This window comes from Telmatherina bonti (genome assembly GCF_933228915.1).
Source record: "Telmatherina bonti genome assembly, chromosome: 12".
Lineage (NCBI taxonomy): Eukaryota > Metazoa > Chordata > Actinopteri > Atheriniformes > Telmatherinidae > Telmatherina > Telmatherina bonti.
Genome location: NC_136610.1, coordinates 28,617,753 through 28,641,645, shown reverse-complemented (window position 1 = coordinate 28,641,645; position 23,893 = coordinate 28,617,753). Strand labels below are relative to the sequence as shown.

Sequence of the window (23,893 nt, the reverse complement as noted above, 5' to 3'; positions counted from 1 at the left end):
AAGCGACGCAATGACGCAGCTAACCTAAGGAGCTAACTAGTAGCTTAATTTAAATTACATGTTTGTGTGTATTCGTAATTGCTTGTATAATTATATGTTGCAATTATCATACCTTCATTCAATGTACTGAAATGTTTGTTACTTCAAAAATAAAGGTTAGCCATAGCTCCCAGAAACACAACTTTTTTAAACCAAGAGGAAAATCGCTGCATTATAGTGCTTTTTGATACAGTTAAATGACTAAATAAGAAATTGATATTAATTTAAAAAATAAATAAATAAAAAAAAATAAGGTAGATTCAGAAATTATATTAAACAACACAAGTGATGGATTAGGCTAGACTGGGTCAAATATGTGGATGAATTTCACAATGCAAAACATTAAATGTTAATGATACATTTATGACACCGCATGTCAGGTTCATTTAAATGATTTGCTTTATTTCTCCTCAAATCCTAAATTTACAGCAGTGTAACTGTTGGATAAGTGTTAAAAGGCTACTATTTTCCTACCAACCAGTTAAATTCTACAACACCTTAAACTTTGCATGTACCTCATAACCTCCTAACTGCTTATGAATAATAACAGAGTAAAAGTTATGAATTAGTGCAGTTTGAACAATAGTAAGGAACCAAAAATAAGAATAAATCATACAAGCCCCTATAAACATGTCAGACCACAAAAGGCAAATTAGGCCTTTTAGTCCAAAGAACTACAAAATTGCTGCAGTGAAGGTAGACTCCTCTCCATGCTATAAAGCCACCCATATCTCCAGGAAGGGAAGAAAAAAAAATCAAGATGAAATGTGTGTTAATAGCAGCTACTGAACTGCTGCACAACAGTGACAACGATAGTGCAAGAGATTTTCTATCACTTTATTAAAACCATACCGTGACACATACCAGAACACTTACAGAGCACACAACAGAAATAAATACCATCATGTGTACAGCGCTCATTGTCAAACAGAGTTATTGCAGCTGGCTTTTTGATTTAAGTCATCCAGATAGAGAGAGGGCATGCTATGTCATTAGACAGAAGTACCACCACAGGTTTGGCTTAGTGTGCTCAACACCCTGCCTGCTTTTTATGTGGAGTACAGTTCCTTAAACACTTCCCCAGCTCTGATATGCAGCCAGGCTGCATCTCAGTCAGACTCATTCAGATCCTGTTCCTGCTCAGCTTTGCTTCAAGATGCAATGGGCTGCTTTAATCAAGGTCCATGTCAGGCTTGCTCTCTGTAGTGTCTGAAGTTGGATTGCCTGTGTTGTCGGTCGCCCCTTTGTCTGCTGTTTCTTCCTGGGGTTTTTCTTGTCCGTTGACAGGACCATTCTGCTCTGCAGGAGTCTCCTCCTTGGGAAGCTCCACCTTTGGCTTAGGCTTGGTCACAATGGGGTTACAAGCAGAGAATAGCTCCTAGAAATTCATTAAAAAAAAACAACAAAACAAAACAAAACATATTATAAACACAAAGGAAACATACTGCCATCTGATTGGTTATTTTATAATTCTTTAATGTACAGCAGCTTCATGGATATTTATAGTGTTGCAAGAACAGCTGTCCAAGTATTACAGGAATTAACCATTTGTGTGAAAAAATTATTGATCTTGATCTGATGTCTTTACATCATTTATTGCTCAGGGTGGGGGGATAAAGCCATTTTTTTAGATGCATCATGATGTGGAAGTGCAGCTCCTTGACAATGTGGTGGGCACATAAACAAGATGGCTGAGTGTGAAATCTTACCAGTACCCTATGCATTAAAAGCTAGCTTGCGAAAGTACTTTAGATTCTGTGGGTGGCGTCATTTGCCTTGAAAAGAGGTGTTTCGGGTGGTGTGGATGAACACACCAACTCTAATGCAGATCAAAGCAGCAAAGTCTGGTCCACCTACAAATGTAGGTCTTAGTTTGCCTCAAGTGAACTAAATACAGGAAGAAGACAACAATGCCAAGGTCATTGTGGGTTCAACACAGGGAATTGTGGGTAAACGCAACCAAAACAAATGTGTGCCAGACAAAACTCTGGCCATGTCAAAGGGCTCGTGGCCAGTCATGGAAGAAGGTGGTAAAAGTTCTAATTGAAATGTTTTGCTCCTATGTAGCGAAAACGTTTTCCTGCATTAACCAATAGATAAAACGGTTTTCTTCTTTTCATTTGTCACAACAAATATGAGAAACCATGTTACATGTTTCTACTCATAAAGTAGTAGTAGTAAAGTAGCTAGACAAAAAAAAAAGATGCATAAAAAACATCAATATCCGTTTTATAATTTATAAGATTCCCATTCCTGTGTCCTGCCAGCTGTCTACCAACAAACTAAAGTGCATTTACAGCCAAATGTAACTGAATTATGAGACTATTTTCCTATACAGCAGGCTTCCATATTACATTTCCTGGATTTTAAATTATGTAGCACAGTGTTTAGTGCACAATGAAACACTCAGGAAAACATTCTCACCCTTGTTTTTGCTCTGATGTCTTTGACTTTGACAGGTGGATCCACAGTCAGGCTCTGCTTACTTTGCTGGTTCATGGTGCTGTTCATCCAGATCATTGCGTCGTTGGTCTGTTTGTCCACTTTGGCAACATCTGCTTCATCTAAATGGTCGTACTGCTCCTCCTGGACAAACCAAAGTAAGTATTGAAAGTAGTACGAAAACATGCTGTTTAATTTCATATGCTTCCAGTTTTTGAGGTTAGTTTTCCTCACCTTCATCTTATAGGCTTCAACAAATTTCATGTACAGTTGAATTTGCTTCCCCAGCTCCTCAAAAGCTTTGGGTCTCTCTTCAGCCTCCATATACCTCTCCTGGATGGGTTGTCCAAGTTTCTGTCGGAGGAAATACATACAGCAGTTTTAATAAAAGAAAAATCTCTAGAAAATCACAGAGGGGAGAAAATAAGTGATTAGAGTAATATTACCTTCAACTCTGCCAACTTGTCAATGTACACCTGTTTGGGTTGGTCCTCTCCATCTTCATAAAGCCAGTTTTCAGTGTCCTCCAGTTTTAACGACAAAGCATCCCGGTCCTGAAAGAGATTATTTTATATTTTAAATAGTTTTTCAAAAGGATTCTACAACTATTCAAACACGGATCACATCTCCTGCCTTGAAAATGACGCGACAATAGCTTTTTACTCACCGACTCGCTGACAAACTTCTCCAGCATCCCATGGAGTTTGTCCCTCATGTCATACACATACTCCTCTACATTATTCTTGGCGTCATTTCTCTCCTTTTCAAGCTTGTCTTGCATGATCATTTTACCCTGCAAAGAATTCCAAAAGCAAGTGTGACAAGACAGCATTGTGAAGGTTGAATATAAGCATGTGTGCACTAGCTGAAAGTGTAGTTACCTCATTTTCTACAAAAAGATTGAGCATGTCGTTCGCTAGCTGCCACTGTGGACTGTTTTCAATTGGAAGATCCAGCACTTTTGTTTTGACTTTAGCCTTTTTGGCTTGTGGGGGCTGGTCGGACTTCTTCTCACCTTTGCCTTCTTCTGTACTTGTCTAAAAACAAAACAAACAAAATGAGAAAAAAAAAAAGATTAAACCGAGATTCAAACCATAAAAAAAGAATATGGAAAAAAGTGCTTTGGCACATCTGTTTTTGTACAAAAATACATATGTGCAATATATGTACAAACCTTCAGTTATGAAAGACAACATTTTTCTAAGAACAGAAACTTATTCACGGATTTGTAAATAAAACTAAACTGTATCTTATTAGACTTACACTGGAACATTATCACTTTCTCTTAAGTGCTCTACAAAGACGTTTTTGTGAACTGGCACTTTCATCATAAAATAAATTGAATTAAATTCTTTTTTTAGGCTAAACTTAGCTGTCTGTATCATGTTGTAATAGAAAAAAAACCATCACCAGCTTGTCTGACAGCTGTATTTAATTTCTTAACATTTCATGTATAAAAAACAGCATTTTACCTCCATTTCTTCATTCTCATTTGGCGTTTTCTCCTCTGTTTCTTTCTGAGCATCTGCCTGAGCTTGCTGTCCATCCTGATCCGTTTGCATCTTGTTCTGTCAAAGAATAAAAATTTTATTTTTTTTGCTCATGACATTAGCATGACCAGCAGCAAAGATGTAAACAAGCCATTAACCAACAATGCATTTATATAGTCAGAGACTGTTTTAGGTTACCCACTCCTTCTGTTATGTTTCATTAGTATTTACATGTTTCCGTGTACCCTCTGTGAAGCTTCTACCTTAATTTAATTTTGTGTGTGTAAGCAAACCCAGAATAATCATGAATGCTCTCAAAGGGGCTTTTTCTTCCATGGCACTTCTGTCTGCTCTGCAACACATACTGTTGACTGCACAGCTGCAAGCTGGCCTTATAAACTTTCTTTGAATGGCTTTTTCATATTTTAGCAACTATTTAGTCATATATAAATACAAATCAGAGAAACACAGCAGATACATGTTGAGATACATATCTAAAAATACAGATAATGATTCTGGTTCATATCATGAAGCTCTGAAGGCAGCTCACGCACATCAAATTGTTCAGTAAAAACCTCAGAATCAGCTTTATTAAGGTGCTTATTTTGCTGTGCTACCTCGCCATCTTTGTCGGTGGTCTGTTCAGTTTCCATAGGTTCTTCTGTCTCATCAGACTTCTGCACTTCGACCAGGGAGGCGCTGGATACGCTGAAGATACCATGGATGTTCACCCGCACCTTGACTTTCACCTTTGAGCTCTCACCAGATGCTTGTGGGACAACCTTCTGGATCAGAAACTGACCTGGTGGAAAGGCAAAAAACAAGTAGGATGCGTGATTTCAGTTGTATGTGAAGAAGTGTATCCAACAGTGCTCATGATTATGAAACCAGTTCTTCTTGTGAGGGGTGCATGAAACAAACTTGTTTTCCAAAACAAGACTAGATGCTAATCTCGCAGTTTGCTTTTCTTTTTGTTTGTTTTTTTCCCCCCAGATAACTGGGAACTAATGGTTTCTTACCAATGGTAGGATCAGGATAAGGCAGCTCATTTGGACTACTGTAGTAAGCCTCCAAGGAGAAAGGCTCTTTCCGGTAGAAGGTCAGCACTTTAGAGAACGGTGCTGCATGGTTCTTAGGAAATACCTCACAATCACTGAAACAACAAACAATCATAATTACAATAGTCTTTAATATTTTGGTTTAATATTTTAAAAGAAGGGTTAGGTTAGTTTTTTTTTTAATATATATACCTTAAACCTTCCTCTGCAGCAGAATGCCACTTCAAAGAGATTGGATACGGAACAACATCCGTGATGGAGAATTCACGGACTTTGAAGGCAGGAGACAGAATAGCACACTGTGGAAAGAAACACATTTTTCAATAATTATTTCACTCATCAATAGATGCTAAAGATCCCCAAATGACAACAAGTCAATCATATGGTATGATATGGGAGGGCTGAAGTTAAGATGTAAAGCCAGAGTGTGTTGTACCTGCAGTGCACATCCTCTAGCCACAGCTTCATCAGCATTCAGTGTGGTGCTCAACTCCTTCCCAAAGAATTTGCTGATTCTCTCTTTGACAGCAGGAATCCTGGAAGCCCCACCGACTATCTCAACTGCATAGATGTCTTCCTTTTTCAGCTCTTTTGGTTGAATAAATAAAACATATTTTAATGTTTTAATGAGGAATACATGAAAATCTTCTGTTCCTTGACTGAGTCAGCAGGGTGAGTGAAAATTTAAACTACAATAAATGAAGCTTACAGCTAAATTATACTTACTGGCATGTTCTAGCAGGTTATGCAGAGGCGGCTCTACCCGGGCCAAAATTTCCACACACATCTCCTCAAACTGACCCCTTATGCATAAGAGAACATGAATCTGATGTTAGCTTTGAAGGAAAAACTTACACCACCTTAAAATCAGCTGATATAAATTAGATTTGGCAAATTAGATTTAGTCATTTATTCTACCTGTTCATTTTTCCACTGACATCGATGTCATTCATGAAGCACTCGATGTTCAGTGGCAGGTCAGAGGAGTTGGCACTCATCAGTTTTTTCAGTTTTTCACACTCTTGGTACAGCCGGACCAGAGCTCTGGGCTTAGACTTGACATCAAGCTTGTACTTCTTGCCAAATTCTTCACAGAAATATTTGACCAGTACCTCATCAAAGTCTTTTCCTCCCAACTGTGGGTCACAGGCTGTAGCGAGGACCTGACGGACAGAGAGAGAGGTAGCAAGATGGTTGTAAATAAATAAAAAAGCCAATTATAGATCAATAACGCATGCACTGTATGTTGATTTTTAGGCACACACCTTGAGTTTGCCCTTATTAAAGGCACACACTGATGTCTGGTATCCAGAGTGACCCAGGTCCACAAACACCACATTCCTGGCCTTTTCCTCAGGAGCAGGGAGATCCTGCTTATAAATTCCATATGCCAATGCAACTGTAAGGAAAATAATTAAATTAATCCCGATTAGGAACTAGAATCGGTGTTAAAATGCACCCTTTTGACTCCATATGAAGTACAAGCAGAGTCTGACAACAACTAACATACTTGCCCATAAATCCAGGTACATACCTGCAGTTGTCTCATTCATAAGTCTCAGGCAGTTGAGTCCAGCAATCTGAGCAGCATCTACCACTGATCTCCTCTCTGCATCGGTGTAGTAGCAAGGGACCTGGTTTTACAATCAACAAAGTATGGATTACTGAGAGGCAGCAAAAGGGACTCGGACTAGAGTCATACCAAAGTTGCACTGCCAGTGACTAGAGACTCAACTTAAAAAAAGACTACTCAAAAAATACGATTTGAGACTTGTGAACAGTCTTAAATAGTGTAATATAAAAGCTTAATGTTTATGTCAGTTAAGAGCAACAGCAGTGTAAACATAAGCTTGATCCTACTTGGTACAAAAATTATGTTACCTCCATCAAATTGGCTCCACTGATTGTGTTCAAAATAATTAACCATTTACTGGACACAGTGTCCATTAACTGCTGACTTTGCCCTGATGATGTTAAATTGGGAACAAACCTACTGTAAACAAAGTGGTTTTACTGGGTCTGTCCAACGGAAAGGGACAAAGCATTTCTCAGTTTAATCTAAAGATCAGTCCTCCTCAGCAGACCTTGGTAAGTGTTGCATGACTAATTACAACTTAAAAAAAAAAAAAAAAAAAAAAAAAAAAAAAAAACAGAAAAAGTGACTTGGACTTGCAAAAAAAAAAAAAAAAAAAAAAAAAGACACATGAACATCTCTGTTCTGCTGTAATGACACAGTCAAATGATCAAATTGTGACAATATAAAACATAAAGACTACATCCACCAGTCTCTACCAGTTTTTATCCTGTAAGACACCATTTGCTTTTCTGCAAGAACTCCCTATCAGAACAAGTCTCATCAAGACAAAACACCTGTGCTGGAGGGGCTGGGGTATGTCAGAGCCTTTCCTTTGCTAAGACTGCATACTTACAGACACAACACAGTCAGCTACAGGCTTCTTTAGTGCACTCTCTGCTGTCTCCTTCAGCTTGGTCAGCAGCATGGCAGTGACCTGCTCAATGCTGAACACCTTCTCCTCCTCCATGTATGTCACCTTTGGTAACAAATACATTAGTGTAAAACATGAGTCAGCTCATCATTAGTGTTCTGTGATAATGACTGATAATGTCCCTATACACCAAAGAAAATAAGTCTCAATATACAGCCAAATGGAAATGCCATGTAATCTCAATTTTACATCTAAAAATATCCAAGTTTCCCATGCATACAGTCTGACTTATTTATGCCACACTACCTGTAAGAAGCAGTTTTACTTAACAAAACTTCATTTTGACTACATATTCCTTTTACTTTTAGTGCTTTATCACTATCTCGATTCACATTATATCAAAGTTTAGCGTGCAGTGACAAGATGAATATTTTTACCTAGCATTGTGCTGCATGGTTGCAAGAAAGTCATATTTATCTTTATGCTTTCAGTTGTTATGTTATTTATCTATATCCATAAATTAGATGAACAGCTATCTAAACCACCCAAATTTGAACAATATGTGGGATTTCCCTCTACAGACAACTTAGATATAATAGTGTGGATATCTGCTTTATGCAAAATATGTTATATAAATACAGAAAACTCTTTCCTTACCTTGATGCCTGTTGTTCCTGTCGGCATTTGTGCAATATCGTAGACCAAGCTGTTTTTAAGGGAATGCACATATGGATCTGAAAATGCTCTGCCATGAAACCTCTTGAACCCTTGCACTGTATTCTTACAGTTAGTGACAACCTGTTCCAAGAAAAAACAGAAATGCAACTCTTTATATTGCAGCAAAGCCAAATCTTGCATGCCTATTCAATGTCGACAATGGACTGTGTTTAGGCAGTACCCATGTTCAGTGCTGTTCAAAAACAAAGCATACTTTGGGGGGTCATTATTCTATCAGGGAAATGATCATGTACTCAGAGGTCCCCAGCATCTAGGGCAAACACACCTGGCTTTTTGCAGCTGCACCGATTGACCGATTCCGGGGTCCAAATGAAACACATGCTCTATAAACAGAAAACACAATTTTACTACAGTTTTCTAATCTACATATTGTTTTTGGTTTGTTTTTTTTTTTTAATCTTCTTTTATCCCACAATAATTCTGGAGTGTAATTTTACCAATTAACAACCAACTTTATTAATAATAGTAACATTGAAACAGAAAAGCATTTCAAAGAGCACAAGAAAAACAAAAACATCAAATAGACAATTTTTGAAAGAATAAAACAGTTCATTTAAAAATAAAAAATAAAAACTTTTTTTTAAAAGTCACATTTTATTTTTAAAAAATGTAACCTGAATTTTACTGCCTTTCGAGTCTGTAAATAGTGGCATGTTTATTGAAATACATAGCTTCTGTTTATGGTTAGTGACATTTTGTTGTGCTCTGAAGTCGCGGAGTTTGAATTGGCATCTTTTTCACTTTTTGGCACCATTCTTGCACTTCCCCCTCCTTTTTTTTAATTAAAAATCTGGTTATATGATAGTTTATGCGTCTTCCAGTCAAGTACAATGGATTGATAAGCCATTATTACAGTCAGGAAGCTGCCGGCCTCCACATATCATGTGCCTCTTCTTGCCATCAATCACCTGACTAGACAGATCACATCACTGGATCCTAGAATACACGTTACAGTCATTTTCTACAATAAACAATTGTCAATATAAAGCTGCCAAATACGCCTTGTGTTTTCAGATTATTACGATTAAGCTAAGCTAGCGTTAGCCGTGACACTCATGCCGTTTCCTGTTGTGAAATTTGTTAGCATGCTAACTAGCTAGGTAGCAGTGTTAGCTTCAACTAATTTTATGATGAAGTTCAAAAGATAATTCACTCACATTCTGTACATGTTACCAGTATATACAATATGAAACAAATCCTAAATAATGATGTGATAAGTCGTACTTACGGTGTACACCGATCGCTGTATTCATTAGCGACGGTTTCAATCCCTCCGGCTCTGGCTACCGCTACATAGCAGTTCAGAAACCCGACGTCAAAACCTACAACTGACATCGTCAATAGCTAACTAATCAAAGCAGAGTTATAAGGAAGAACAAAAAAATAGTCAAGTGCCAAAAACCGACAACAGCAACTACGGTGGGTTCAGTCAACGAACAGCGATCCACCCTTGTTCTTGTTCCATTAAACTGTGCAGCAGCAGCATGCGGTGCGCCGGCGAGATGCGTAAGAGCGTTCAGGAATTTTCTGACAGCCTTTCGACCAATAGCGTCCCGCCGCAAGGCCGCGCGAGAACCTGCTAATACAACCCCACCTGCTGGTCAAAAACGGAACACCAAGATAGTCCTTATCAAATATATCTATCATCTTTGTCTCCATAAAATACGTATAAATGGCATAACATTTAACAGAAAAAAGTTTAAAAAGTTAAACTTCTTATCTAACTATAAATACACACACACACAGACATATATATCTGATAGCTTTTACTAAATCTTATGGTTTTAATGCAAGTGAGGATATATTTACCAGAACTTTAAACAAAAGCTGAATGTTGATTACTCTATATCCATTTGATAATAGTACCCAATATAGAAGAATATAGCAACAGCTACTCAGCATATCAACATACACAGCCTACTGATTGAAATCTGTCTTCTTTCAAAAGCTTAATCTTTAGGTTATTTAGCTCACATTTAAAACAGGTTTCTAGAACCGCCTTCTTCCACCTGTGTAATATTGCAAAAATTAGGGGCATCTTGTCTCAGAAAGATGCAGAAAAATTAGTCCATGCCTTTATTACTTCCTAGACTAGACTGAAGACTTTTTGATAAGTCCTATAGTTAGCGATCATTAGTGTCCCTTAGTTATGCTGCTATAGGTTTAGACTGCTGAGGGACATTTCCTGATACACTGACCTTCTTTCTCTTTCTCTTTCTTTCTTATTCCCTGATTCCTCTGATGTACTGAGAAGTACATTGCTATATTTCTCTAATATATTAATGTATAAATATATGCCAATATTGCCTTCTCTAACTTATTTCTCCTTTTTTCCACAGGTCTTCCTGAATAAGTGCAGTTTTACATGTTGATGTCTTCCTGTCCTCTCCACCCCAACCAGTAGAGGCAGATGGCTGCCCTCCCTGAGCCGGGTTCTGCCAGAGGTTTTCTCCCTGTTAAAGGGGAGTTTTTTCCTTCCCACTGCCGCCACGTGCATGCTCAGGATGGGGGATTGGATCAAAGTCATGACTCGATACAATCAGTTGGTTTCTATTATAGCATATGTATGAATTGGCCTGAAATGATGTGTATGTGGATTCGTGTATGTAAAGTGCCCTGTGACAACATTGTTATGAAGTGGCACTATACAAATAAAGTTGAATTGAATTGCCCCTGCAATAACCTTTTTTAAAAACTGCCTCATTTTTTCTATCCCCTTGAGTTTAATGGAAAATTTTTGTGTTATAGTATTACTATGATGGTAGATAAAGCAACTTCTATATCTTTCTATTTATATTCTAAGGTAACTTCATTTTTCATATTCAGCTATAGATAAATATTTAGCTAAATATTCATTTAATTATTGACTGCATTTTATAACTAAATCACATATAATTATATACAATATTAATTTAATGATAATATATGGATGACATTTGATTTGAGATAAGGTCAGTCTTACTTTTGTATTATAACATGTAAAAGAAGATCAGTAAATCAAATTAAAATTAAAACAAAAACAACAAAAAAAAATTAAACACTGATTTCACATAAATATCTTTCATCTTTATTGGTTACATGTAGAGTTGGAAATAACAGATGACAGTTTTCTGAGAGGTGTCAGAAATTCAGTCATCATTCTCGAAGTCAGCAGGATTCTTCTTCTTGCCCTGCTCATAGACACTGTTGCCCCAAGTGTAGGTCAAATATACGAGGGTCATAGCTGCAAAGACATAAGAAAGAAATAAACAGACGTTCATTTCGAGATTTTTTTGTAGCCAGACTTTGTATCCATGCAAAAATATACATTATATATATATATGTATATATATATATATATATATATAAATTTGAGCAACATTTTTTTTTGTCTCCTCAACTGAATGCATGTGAGCTCTTGTAAAATACCAAATCTATACAGGTTACACTACTGTTACTAAATGGCTTAAATTTGGGCCTATTACTCATTATACATTAGCGCCATCAATGTTCATTTGGACTTTATCCTCTTTCATGATATAGACCTGTGACATGGCTAAACTAGAGCATATGATTAACATATTACCAAGAGACATGGGACCTGCTGCTTCTAATGATGTCTATCAACTTTGCTAGATTGCTAAGCTAACCCGTACAAAAATTCTATCAAAAGCAAAGCTGCTATACCAAAACAGATTTAATTCCAACCCAAATATTTATATTTTGTACCAGTTTTAAATTCAAAATATTTGCTATCAAAACAAAAGTGACAACGTACGAGGAGCAATTTTGAAGAAAGAAGACGTGAACCTTCTCCACACATTGGGAATTCCCTTTGAGAAGTAGTTGGGGAAAGCCCTCTGCTCAAAGGGTGATATGCTGTATGTTATTATATGCCTGACCTTGGCCAAATCTCCAAAGTGCCGACCCATGTTCACCAGAGAGCTGATCTGAAACAACAGCATGACACAGAACAAATTGCTATACATGATCTGACTTTAATGGAACTGGTCAAAATGAAACAAGCAAGTTAAAGAACTTGTTTAGTAAACGTCAAATTATTCAGCATTTAAATGTTAAAGATCATTTATTCAGAAAATTTAAATGGTAAATTATTTTCTCTACTTATTAAAAAAAAAAAAAAAAATTCTAATTGACTCCTAGTGACAGCAATCTTCATTTAACATGTTAACTTACAGCATGTCACTCAGTGAATACATATTTAGCATATATACCTGCTTTGTACATCAAATAATACAAAACTTTTATTTGTCCTTATTTAAGCAAGTTCTATTGGACGTCTGAACTTCATACAAGCTAGTTTATTAAACATTTTCAATGATCACATAGCTACCATGTCGAACATGTACAACTGAAAACACTATTTTAAATCATAACGCTAATTTAATCATGGTCAATAATAGAATACTAGACAAGGTGCGAGATGTTGCGAAACAATCACAGCCAGGCTAAGCTAGCATATCTACTAGCACCAAGAAGCTAATTGCTAAAGTGAAGAAACTTACATTGAATCGTTTAAGCTAGCGCAACAACGTGGGTGTTCAAACAACGGAAACGCCAACTTAAATAAAAAAAAATGTCCTGATGTATAAAAATACCTGTGAAAAAACAAATGAAATATTAAATGCGTAGATACATTTGTGACATTGAGACTCACCGTCTTGGTTTACCGTGTTTCTTGAGACTTCCGGTCGATGTTCTTCTGTAAACAGGGCTCGTCTGTTATTTAACATCAGGAATATTGACGCCACCTGGTGGATTGGAGTTCAATGAACAACAAGAAGCTGTTGCAGTTTAAAGAATTTTTAAACTTATTTAAAAAAATGTTACTACAAACGAGTTTTGCATTAAAAGATTAAAAATGTTTCAGTAGATTAAAAATGAAGTCATCAAGATGTGTTTTTTGGTTTAAAGGTGGAAAAAAAAGTCAGGTCTTTATCCCCCTTTCCAGAATTTTAAAATGAGTTTTAATTTACTTCAGCCATTTAACATCTGGACCCTAATGAAGAGACATTTGAAAATGTACAAAAAGATAAATGTCTTTAAACATTACAGAGGCTATTGCTGTTGTTTCAGCAATCTACTAACTGAACACAATTACTGCACACATTTCCCCAAGAAGTATCTAAACATTGAGTAACATTATGGATGTTAATTTCATTTGTTCAATTTTTCAGTCTATACACCTTGGCAAAATATTATGCATTGCATTTTAGATTTGGCCTGGCTGTGTTGACTTAGTCAAAGAAAGACAGTATAGATATATCCAATATCTTTTTAATTTTCCAACTTTTCAGCAAAGGTCTCATCCAGTTCTGTCACATGTTCTTAAACTGAACATCGACAGTGAATTCCTCCAACTTGCACAAACAGACATTTAGCCACACTCCAATACAAATACAGACATACAGTCAGTTCACATGTATAATGCCATTTAGCAACCAGAAGTTATAAATACACACTGAAACCATGACAAGTTTCATTCTGAAAGTTATAAAGACAGCAGCTTCACAGAAAACTGTCTGTAATCCCTCGGAATAAAACGAAATATAAAAAGCTTACAAGATTGTAAATTTTTTCATTTTCATGTCCAGAACAGGGTTACTTAAAATATGGTAGTTGTGTTAAATTCAAGAATGACAGACCCATACACACAAAATAAATTAACACAAAATAAACTTACAAAAGAAACAAAACATTACACTTTCTCTTCAAGTGCATTTTTCACACTACAAAAAGTAGCTTGAAAAGGATGCATTTGCACCCTTTCCCGTCTAAATGAAAACAGAAATATCCCATGGGGCATGTTATGATAAAAAAATAATTTTAAGTAAACACCCTTGTTCCAAGTTGATTTTACTATTGGCACTTCCATTTTCCAAAATACATGAATTTACCGAATCTGGTCTGTACAGTTGATACAAGGAAAAACATTCACCAGCAACATTTATTTCAGTTTTTTTATTTTTTATTTTTTTTTTTAATGACTTAACGGCATGTGCATCTGGTGGCAACCATTTCAATGTCCTTCATGTGTAGGGAGCCGTCCTCATTTGATATAATGACGCTGAGGGGCCTGTAGTGAGAAGGGACACATGAGGGTCTGGGCACAGAGGAGTCTATGTTCTCATAGATGTAGCTTTGCACAATGGCATGTCGAGAAGAACCGTATACATATCCCGTGGTGGTGGTGCAAATGCCCCTGCAGTACCTGGGGTTGTACTTTGGTGGGTGAACAATCAAGTGATCAAGTTCAAGCTGACTGAATTTCACCCTGAAATCATACAAGGCACATTCACTGGTTGGGATTTCAGAATTAAACAGAATGTCAGGCAGGTTGACATCAAGATTTTTATGACCTCCTTTGCTCTTTGGAGATTCCCTCCTCCATCTCTTCTGACCACGCCTTTGAAATCTGTTTGACGGCCTTTGATCGTCGTCGTTGCTGACCATCGACCTCTGGTGGGTCATTTTGCTTGTGTCATTGAGATAAAGAATGAGAGGAGGGGACCTCAAGGAGAACTCCACTACATCTCTGAGCGCGTTGCTCGTTGTTCTTTGCTCCTCTGGGCAGGAAACGTTGACAAGCAGATATACATTCTTCCGAAACTTTAGGAGTGGCTGAAGAAATGAAGTGATGTCAACCTCCACCCAGCTCCTGCGGCTCCTCCGGTCTGCTTTGGTTGTGAAGTTCACAGTGTGGTAAACTCCAGGACACAGCTGGCACTGGTTTGACCGTTCGCGCTCCTTGATACTCAGGTAGCAAACAGAGTTGATGGGTGCCAGGTGGGCACTTTCGAACCGGTACAGCAACGCTGACTTAAGAAGCTGTTCTTTCCCTCGTATTTGATTGAGGTTGTAGGACAAATCCTGTGTAAAACTTTCTGAAAGAAGACGAAAAAAAGTTTAAAGAAACCATCAGCTTAGATATTAAACCAATCATATATATTTACTAATTAAAATCATGCAAAAGATAAATAAAAAAGGGTCGTGTCATGTTTCTGCAAAGATGTTTGATTCCAAATGTTGATTTTTCTTCAATTTTTATTTAAAAAAGAAAAAAAATCATCATAACATGATATTCAACTCTAGATTTGCTCTTTTCTAGTTGACTTTAGAAAATATTTAAGTAGATTTAAAATTTAAAAGGGATTTAAAAAAAAAAAAAAAAAAAAAAGTTTAATTCCAGTCAACCTTATGTTTTAGGTTATTATGGACAGAATCTGACAATCCAGAGACAAAGTGACCAGAGGAAAAAAACAAAAAGCAAAAAACAATATACTGATTTGAAGCACATTTTGTTTTCAAAATGTCTAAAGCTCTCAGGTTTATCAGATACACCCCTTCCTGAGTTTAAAAAAAATGTTATATGCAATTGATTGGTAAAGATTTCTGGAAAAAAACAATTAAGCTACCTTAAATAACAAAAAGGGGTAAACTTCAGAGAGAGACTGTGTGGTACATAGTATCCGGATTCTCATTCGTTAGTCATTTAGCAGATTTTACCCTTAAATCAGCTGTAAACCTTCAACAATAAATCAATATATGCATTCATTATAACGCCATCATATTTTGAAATGCAGCTTCTTTTTTTGTGAGAAAGTGTTGAGTAATCACAGACTAAACACACTGCAAACATTACACAGCCAAAGCTCTACAAAAGTTCTGTGCATCACCATGTTCCTACTTGAACCACTTATTTTTTCAGTCTCCTGTCTGAAAAGATACACTCAAAATGAATGTTCATTTTCACAACTACAAGGCCTGTCTGTATTATTTTGGTCTCACATTAAAGCTGAGCCATACTAGAAAACTACAGAAGTGTCAGAATCAACATATAGGTTTCTGTGTCCAAGTAAATTAACCTGGAACACAGTAGAAAGTGTAAAAGGATGGACCTCCTCCTAAAAGAAAAATCATATTACTTTCAATTAAAACCAGAGGACAGCAGCCTGCTTCACCTAGGAATTAAAGTAATGTGTGTTAAGAAACTGAAAAAATAGATTTAAAAAGGCAAAGCTGAGCAGTTTTGCACATGCTTTAATAGGTGATAAACATGTAAATACCTCAGAAACTCATCAGCATTTTTTAAATTAATCAACACCTCTATCAGTAGTCAGAATTAAAAGACTGGATGGATAGCCCCCAAATTCAGAAATGCCACAAGGATTCAAAATATGTGAACCTCTAGATTATACATCTCTGAAAGAGTGAACACTTTCTTATCATAATGGAAACTATCAGCACTTTCATGACAGACAACTGACTCTGATAATGCCCACAATTTTTTGAGAAAAAAAAATTGCTTGGCTGAGGTCTGCACTTGCTTAATGCCTCTGAAGTGGAGAGAGCAGAAACACTGAAGCAGACAGTGCAGTTCTTATGTTTTGATCACATTCACATATAATAGCTTCCAGTAGCAGCCTCCTCTGTTTTTTGAGTAAGGCTTACAGTAAATCAGATTATGGTCAAGCACAACAAAGAAAATTGGTTAGAACAGATGTTTGAGGCAGGTGACATGAGAAGAGCAGACTAGAACTGAAGTTCATAATGTCTAAAGGCTAAAAGGTCAGACATTATAGAATCAGATTAAGCAACACAGAAGATAACTCTGTGTGTGTGTGTGTGTGTGTGTGTGTGTGTGTAAAGATACATTCTGCCTCAGTAAAGTAAAAAACACAAAACAACATGGGAATAACATTAAAGTTTTAACAATATGTAATTTTCCATGGTCCAGTCAAAATTCTTTCCTTCCTTCCTTTGCTTAGCTTTAACCTTTTATTTAATAGAACTAAGATGCTCCTTTCCTTTTCAGAATCAAATGGTTGCCTGGTCCTTTAACATGGGTCTTTGACACTGCATGGATGGCCACTATCTTTTGATTTTAAAAGGGTTACCTGCAAATCTGAGCGGTAGTCAAGTTAGAGCATATGGGATGTGGGATTTTTCGGCCAAAACACTCATCCTGAGTACTTACAATAAAGCTCAGTGCAGCACTTCCACTTTCCAACCTTGTTTCCAGAACTGCAATTTTCCAAAGAAATATGCAAACATTTATTTATTTATATTTATTTATTTATTTATTTATTTATTTTGCTTTTAACCAAATTCTGCCCAATAATGACTCAGGGTGGTTCCTCTCCTTTAAGTCAGAAATCATGCCACCAATTCGTTCTCATCCTTTGAAAGGTTGGTTAAAAAGGGGACTGTTTGGGTTTTAGAGATAAATTTATGTATGTTGCACAAAACAGCAGACCAAAACGCCTGAAGCCTTGAGATTAGGCACGTGATCCTATGGCAGAACCTGTGGAAATAGTTTCATAGTTCACTATCCTTCGTTAATAATAATTAGCTACTGTTTATTATTGACCTTTAAGTCACACTACTAAGAAAAAAAAATCGCTATATTTCAGAACACGTTCAGTGTCCAGACCAAACCGTCTGCTTGCTCACCTTTATCGCTTCGCTCAAGACATTCATCCTGTGGTTTAATCAGCCGGATGCTGTTGAAGACTTTATCTCCGTCAACTTTTCTCTGCGATCTGGGGGACTTCTTGTACACCTCTGTTAAATATTTGATGTATCTGTGCTCGGGTTTAATCTTCTTCTTCACGCCTGGGTCCCACCTCGCTTCCTCGTGCTCTGAGAGGGCTTTGAGCAGCGGAGAGAAGATGCTGCTGTAGGGATGAGTGAGTCCGCCCAGCGCGTTGGAGGCAGCCGGAGAGCTGGTCACCGGCGCGGAGCAGCAGGCGACCAGCAACAGCAGCGAAAGAGTGCGAAAACAATGGACGGTAGTCGGCTGGAGCGTTTGTTTCTCCATCATAACGAAGGAGGAATAAAAACAACAACCAAAAGTTAGAGGGAGAGACTGGTGACAGCCCCGGATTGAGAAGACCACGAACGTAACGCCGCCGATCAGCGCGCGCAGGTGTTGCCAATCAGCCGCATCAATCACAGCCTTTTCCTATTTCAAGACATTTCAGCAGTCATATCTCTTCGTTTGATTACAGAAGGCATACGATATTAGAAATGCTTGCCTAGTAGTTTTGTTTTCCATTTCGGCCATTTTACATCTGTTATGAATATTTCTTTTTGTTTGTTTGTTTTTTCTTTTGCCATTTTGTGTATTTGGGTGTTTTCATGGGCGGCTCTAAGAAAATTAATATCATTCTTACCCCTTCTTAAAAGTGGCTTCTGTCTGCAAGTAAAGTAACAAATGTTTGTCATTTTAAGTGAATGCTCAACGTGATTTCTAAGGGTTACTGCCCAGCAGAGGGCAGAAACCACTCTCCAAAACAAACGACACATTCTTGTGGATGACAAAGAGAAACCAACATGGACCTACTAATCATTCATTTTTTAAAGTCTAAGTTTCTGAGAAATATGTCAGTACCATTTTAGTTTTACTAATTCATTAGTAAAACGAACTAATTGTCAGATTTGATAGTTATCTAAAATTTATGGTATAGCCTGCATGAGTGTGGCATTTACAGGCCCCCTAATTGAGTTATATTACCTCAACAATGAACAGGAGAGTGATTTTATGTTTATTTTGGTAAATTAATGTAAATTATAATAGTACAAAAAAAGAAAAAAAAAACATTTAACATAATACATACACACTAAAGAAATTTTAAAAAGTGAGAAGAAATAAAACCTATAAGCTCCCACCCCCTCCCTGTGAAAAATGCATTACAATAAAAATGAGCTTCCTGGTTTAAACATGTTGAGATGTTAATGTCTGTCAACACTTTACAAATACATATACCTATATCAATACATTTAGTCCTATATACACAATGATACAGTTGTATGTATACACATACACTCACAAATACATATAAATGCACACATCCATGTATACATGTATAAACTCACCAACATATACCTGGTGTAAACATGCACCCTCCTTTACAGTATGTAGATGCATTTACATTTAAAAAAAAGTAACTGTAACCAGTATAACTACAGAAAGTAAAACAAAACACCTGTCTTCATAACAGTAAGAGTAACACATCACCTCCCTCATCCCTGTACTTCTTGAAAATAACATCTTTGTACCACATTTTAAATTGTTTCATTTGACATGTCTTCTTTGTCCACTTTAGTGAACTTGGGATGCTTAGGACACTGGAGAAATGTTTTTAGAACTGAATGTTTTAGATATGCTGTGATAAGTCATCTGATCTTTGGTTTGTACCATACACAGAGTACCATGATGTTCTGCACAATGTTGCCAGAGTCATTTTTTAAAAAGGTAACTAAATACAAATCATTTATTTGTTGTACAAATAATTAAGTTTGCATTACCTGTTTAAACAAACTTCATTCTTTGAGCTTGAGGAGTTTTGCCCAACTTCACTTGAAAGTAAATCATTTAGCAAATCCGTAAAAAGTAACATACATAAAAGGATCTCCATTAATTATGAATTTGCACTTCAAATTTTCACTTCGGTTTACATTTTACATGCTATGCCTGCATCTTATTATTGTGAGTTGTTAAAGTTTGTATTTGACCTGCCAGAGGAAAGCAGATGTAAATTAGCTGTAATCCTAAAGTCTCACATTTACATTTTTTCTTTTCCTTTTTGTTTTTACGTACATTCATTAATGTGTCCTTTATTTAAGTAAATTCATACAATACTTTGGATCACTGTGTTTAAAAACACTGCAAGCATTAAGCGCAATGTTCCTTTGATGCCATTGAGGCGTCTGCATACAGTTTGTTGTGTGGATGTCAATGATGGCTTTTCCAGTGATACAGCTGTTTTAGTCAATTACTTTCTGTTTATAATTATAGTTAGCATTATATAGTTAATATATATATGTATCTATATATATATATATATATATATATATATATATATATATATATATATATATATATATATATATATATATATATGTGTGTGTGTGTGTGTAGTATAGTAAAGTATCGTATAGTCTATAATTATAGTTTAGTTAAACAAGATTTAGTTCAGCTTTTCATGAACAGGAACTGAGACAGGACTCAGACCACACCTCACTACTGTTGTAGAGACTTTGATGTTTATATGTTGCTGCATGAATTGTGGAACATACAAAGCTCTTTTTGAGGGTGGGTCAGTTTAGGATTATTATGTTCCAGAGCAGCATCAAACAAAAGAGTGAGGTGAGATTTATCACATTTGACAAACCTGTTTCTTTAGGCTTAAAGATGTTGAAATCATTGTAACCTATACTTGCCTTAAACATGAACTGCTGTTAAGCATTTGATTTGATCATAAGTTCATGAAGTGATAATCACACATCTGATATGTTAACAGCTTCTGTGAGTGCCACTGACCTTCATCATTATGCAAGCAGCATCTTTTTCAGATAGCAAGAAAAAGCTCATTGTTTTGGGTCAGTTTTTGTTGTCTGAGCTTTGGTTCTTTTCATGTCACAGAACATTGTTTTCCCTCTGGGTCAGTGAAGGAGGAAAGTAGTGTTTTTGTTCAGCACAAAAAAGTAGAAGCTGCCTTTGCACATGCCTGTTCTGTAGTAGTTCATTCATTCATAAGTTTAAGAGTAAGTTCTTTACCAACAATATGTATTTATGTTGTGTAGTGTTGTGTTTTATTTAATCAAGTGACAGTGTTTTATCATTTACTAACTCACAAAATAATCACTTTTAACAAAGAAAGGAATTTGTCTGTTGATACTCTTAGAGCATTATCAGAGTGATTGATTACTCTGAGGCCTTGGGGCTGTGTCTGATATGTCTTTTTCTATCACTGCAGCCTAGAAACTTGGCCCAAGTTGCTCCACAACAGATTTTCCTTGTGGATTCAACCTCAAGTTTAGAAAACAGGACCGAAGTACCATTCTACAACATACGTAATTAAATACTTTGTCTTGCCTAAAAGAAAATTAATTAAGATGATTAGCATTGAATACACACTCTGCAGTACATCAAAGCAACCAATACACTACATTAACAAGTTATTTACACTAAACAGCCATGGGTCACAAGGTGTGTGGTCTTGATTCCCCTGTATTTTAAAGTCAAGATTCAAGAAGTAACATATATATTTAGTACACATTAGGCAATGGAAATATCTGACATATCCAAATTATTGGTAAATAGTGAGAAAAGATAAGGTGTAAATGTGAAAAATACATCAACAATCATTACTACACATTGTGAAACTCATGCACAAACTTCATTGTTGTCTTATGTTTCTTCCCTATGTGAGGCTGGAACAGTTTACTGATTGTGTTGAATCCTTTCGTCTGATCTTTGCATTCCTCGTCTCCCGTCTTCTCCTTGCTCTGTACACCCAAGAGTTCCCTGACCTCAGTCGACACACCTTTCCCCAGGTAGTGGAGGGCTTTCTTGCCATCATTATCTCTTTCATTTGCATTAGCTCCATACTTCTGCACAAGCAAAATCATAACTTCAGTGTGTCCGTGCATGGCTGCGATGTGCAAAGGTGTGTATCCTCCATGTGCTTTGCAGTTGACATTCACATAAGTGCCTTTTTTCCTGGAAATATCAATGAGTTTTCGCATCATATCGCTGTTACCATCCTTAGCAGCCCAATGGAGTGCTGTGAAACCTGACATAAAGTCTTTTCTCTGTATTAAACATGTGTCTCGCAGCAGCAAAGAATGTATTTGTCCCCATAGTCCAGCAGCACACTTTACCAGCCACTCATGAGCTAATGGCTCCAAAGGCACAGATTCATACCTGGTATCATCTGCTTGTCTAGTGGTCTTGTTGTGGGGCCTCACCAGTGGGGCGCCCAGAGATTGCATGTCCTCTGTCTGCATGCTTTTCCAACAGTACTTTTCTTTTAATGAGTCCCTCTTGCAAGCTGAGAAGTTAGATGTTAAAACTGGCTGTGAGGAAACTTTGGTGACTGGTTTGTCAGAACTTTCATGCTGAAGCACTGGGGAGTGTAATTCATGCTGTGGTGCTCGTGCAGAATGTCTCGGTGGGGATTTTACTGCTATAACAGCGAACACAGCTCCTGATTTGCCCGCTCTGCACGTCTGATCCCCGGAGATATTCAGGACTTTGACAGTGGTTAAATCTCCACTCGATAAGGGCCTCTTTTTCTGCACGTTTTCCACATGGGGACGTTTAGCATCACTGTAATATTGGCCGATGCTTGACGGAGAGCAGGCAGAATTGCTCTCACTGTCTGCGTAAACTATCCTGGCTGACTCTGTCCGGCGCGGAGATGGGTAAGAAGAGCTCGTAAGTTGGCTGGAGAAAGAGTCATCCATCTGCGTTTTCTGCGAGTCATCTTGCGCCTCTTTGACAAAATCCTGGTATCTTTTCTTCACAACCACAAACTTTACAGCGTCGATCTGTCTGACCACGGCGACGCTGTTCACCAGCCTCTTGAAAAGGTCTCTATTGTGCTGCTTTTCCGCGGGATCGCTGCAGCTGATGAAACTCCTGAAATGGTTCAGCAGCTCAGAGTTCTTCACTTTGCCTCCGTGCTCCAGTAGAAAAGACAAAAGAGATTCCTCGGTCAAAGCCATTTTGTCCTGGAGGGGATAATGACTAAAACATGTAGCAGAAAGCTTACGGGATATCTCCGCTTTGCGTCCTCCCCTGCTGTCTGCTCCTCACCAACCTGCTGCTTCCGGCGCCCCTCCACATGAGTCCAGTCCCCCCACCGCTCCCAGTACCCTCGTTTCAAGGCCGTGGACAAGTAGAAAGCTACTAGAGTGTTCATATAAATCAATTGGAGATCAAAGAGCCAAAATTTTGCTCTGTTGGTGTGAAAAAGTATAATTACACTACTGAATTGATTGGCTATAACATCTTAATTTTGCAATAAGACCTATAACATGAATATATGTATATATTCAATATGTCTAGCCTATAAATCTAGACTATATATAGCTTAGATATATTGTTTTTTAGACTCTAGTGTACTTACATAAAGTCTAAACATACTGAACAACCAACCCATCTCAAATTTGACATTGTCTTTTTTTTTAAATGAATAATGAAAACTGTTTGTCATAAATCTATTATAGATCACGTTGTTTAAACATGAAGCTTTAGAATCATTATGCAGAAATGATTTAATCATGAATTTATATGTACACATTCTCATGCCACTTCATTTGTGGCATGATTAGTTGCCTGTTAACTTAGCTCTTCAGCCCACACATGGCAACTTAATGTACTTAGAAATGTAAACATAGTCACGAGGACTTTCTGAAGTTCAAGCTGAGCATCAAAATGGGGAACAAATGGGATTGAAAGGATTTTTAATCTTGTATGGTTGTTGGTGTCAGACTCAAAAGTATCTTGCTTTACAGAGAATGATCCAACAAAAGAGAAAACAATCCAGTAAGTGGTAGTTGTTGTAGACAAAATTGGTGGATGTCAGATGTCAGAGGAGATTGACCTGGTTAGACGTTATAGAAAGTCAACAGTATTTACACCACTCGTTACATGCAAGGGGCAGATTATGATCTATAAATACACAATTCACACCTTAAAGCAGGTGGACAGCAACAGTAGACCACACAGGGTCCCACTCCTGCAGGAAAACAAGGCTTTACTTCACACGGCCTTGTCAAAATTTTGCAATAAAAATTTGGAAATGCTGACGACTTGCAGTTTCAGCTGTGACATTCAGATGTAAAGATTAGAATTTGTTATAAACAACATGAAAAAATGGATCCATGT

General features: G+C 37.1%; 4 protein-coding genes across 5 annotated transcripts; all 4 read right to left on the bottom strand.

Annotated features, from left to right (window-relative positions):
* Positions 1-508: 508 nt before the first annotated feature.
* On the bottom strand, positions 509-9,701 carry hspa4b (heat shock protein 4b). Its single transcript, XM_079250463.1, has 19 exons — positions 9,443-9,701; positions 8,480-8,537; positions 8,134-8,274; positions 7,459-7,581; positions 6,564-6,663; positions 6,295-6,428; positions 5,948-6,192; positions 5,756-5,832; positions 5,466-5,617; positions 5,222-5,328; positions 4,991-5,124; positions 4,589-4,773; positions 3,954-4,049; positions 3,363-3,518; positions 3,149-3,274; positions 2,928-3,035; positions 2,716-2,835; positions 2,464-2,625; positions 509-1,417 (listed from the first exon to the last, which is right to left on the bottom strand). The coding sequence occupies exons 1-19, from the start codon at positions 9,547-9,549 to the stop codon at positions 1,211-1,213; spliced, it is 2,538 nt and encodes an 845-aa protein (XP_079106589.1). The 5' UTR covers positions 9,550-9,701; the 3' UTR covers positions 509-1,210.
* Positions 9,702-11,264: 1,563 nt separating this feature from the next.
* Positions 11,265-12,943, bottom strand: uqcrq (ubiquinol-cytochrome c reductase, complex III subunit VII). Of its 2 annotated transcripts, none has more exons than XM_079250326.1 (3): positions 12,872-12,943; positions 11,972-12,143; positions 11,265-11,437 (listed from the first exon to the last, which is right to left on the bottom strand). In XM_079250326.1, exons 2-3 carry the CDS (start codon positions 12,123-12,125, stop codon positions 11,343-11,345), a joined length of 249 nt encoding a protein of 82 aa, XP_079106452.1. In that variant the 5' UTR covers positions 12,126-12,143; positions 12,872-12,943; the 3' UTR covers positions 11,265-11,342. The 2 variants fall into 2 exon arrangements, with proteins under 2 accessions (XP_079106452.1, XP_079106453.1); XM_079250327.1 differs by lacking the exon at positions 12,872-12,943 and adding an exon at positions 12,720-12,853.
* Positions 12,944-14,202: 1,259 nt separating this feature from the next.
* gdf9 (growth differentiation factor 9) lies at positions 14,203-18,034 on the bottom strand (the record flags this gene model as incomplete). Its single annotated transcript, XM_079250164.1, has 2 exons — positions 14,203-15,098; positions 17,668-18,034. 2 exons carry the CDS (start codon positions 18,032-18,034, stop codon positions 14,203-14,205), a joined length of 1,263 nt encoding a protein of 420 aa, XP_079106290.1.
* A 3,335-nt stretch (positions 18,035-21,369) lies between these two features.
* On the bottom strand, positions 21,370-22,728 carry sowahab (sosondowah ankyrin repeat domain family member Ab; the record flags this gene model as incomplete). The annotated part of the gene is made up of 1 exon (XM_079250163.1): positions 21,370-22,728. One exon carries the CDS (start codon positions 22,726-22,728, stop codon positions 21,370-21,372), a length of 1,359 nt encoding a protein of 452 aa, XP_079106289.1.
* Positions 22,729-23,893: the final 1,165 nt, after the last annotated feature.

Coding starts and splice junctions, on each gene's coding strand:
- hspa4b (XM_079250463.1), bottom strand. CDS start 9,549: ATGTCAGTTGTAGGTTTTGACGTCGGGTTTCTGAACTGCTATGTAGCG. Junction 8,538..9,442: donor TACAGCGATCGGTGTACACC/GTAAGTACGACT, acceptor TTCTGTTTATAG/AGCATGTGTTTCATTTGGAC. Junction 2,626..2,715: donor TTGAAGCCTATAAGATGAAG/GTGAGGAAAACT, acceptor TGGTTTGTCCAG/GAGGAGCAGTACGACCATTT.
- uqcrq (XM_079250326.1), bottom strand. CDS start 12,125: ATGGGTCGGCACTTTGGAGATTTGGCCAAGGTCAGGCATATAATAACA. Junction 11,438..11,971: donor TTTCTTCAAAATTGCTCCTC/GTACGTTGTCAC, acceptor ATGTCTTTGCAG/CTATGACCCTCGTATATTTG.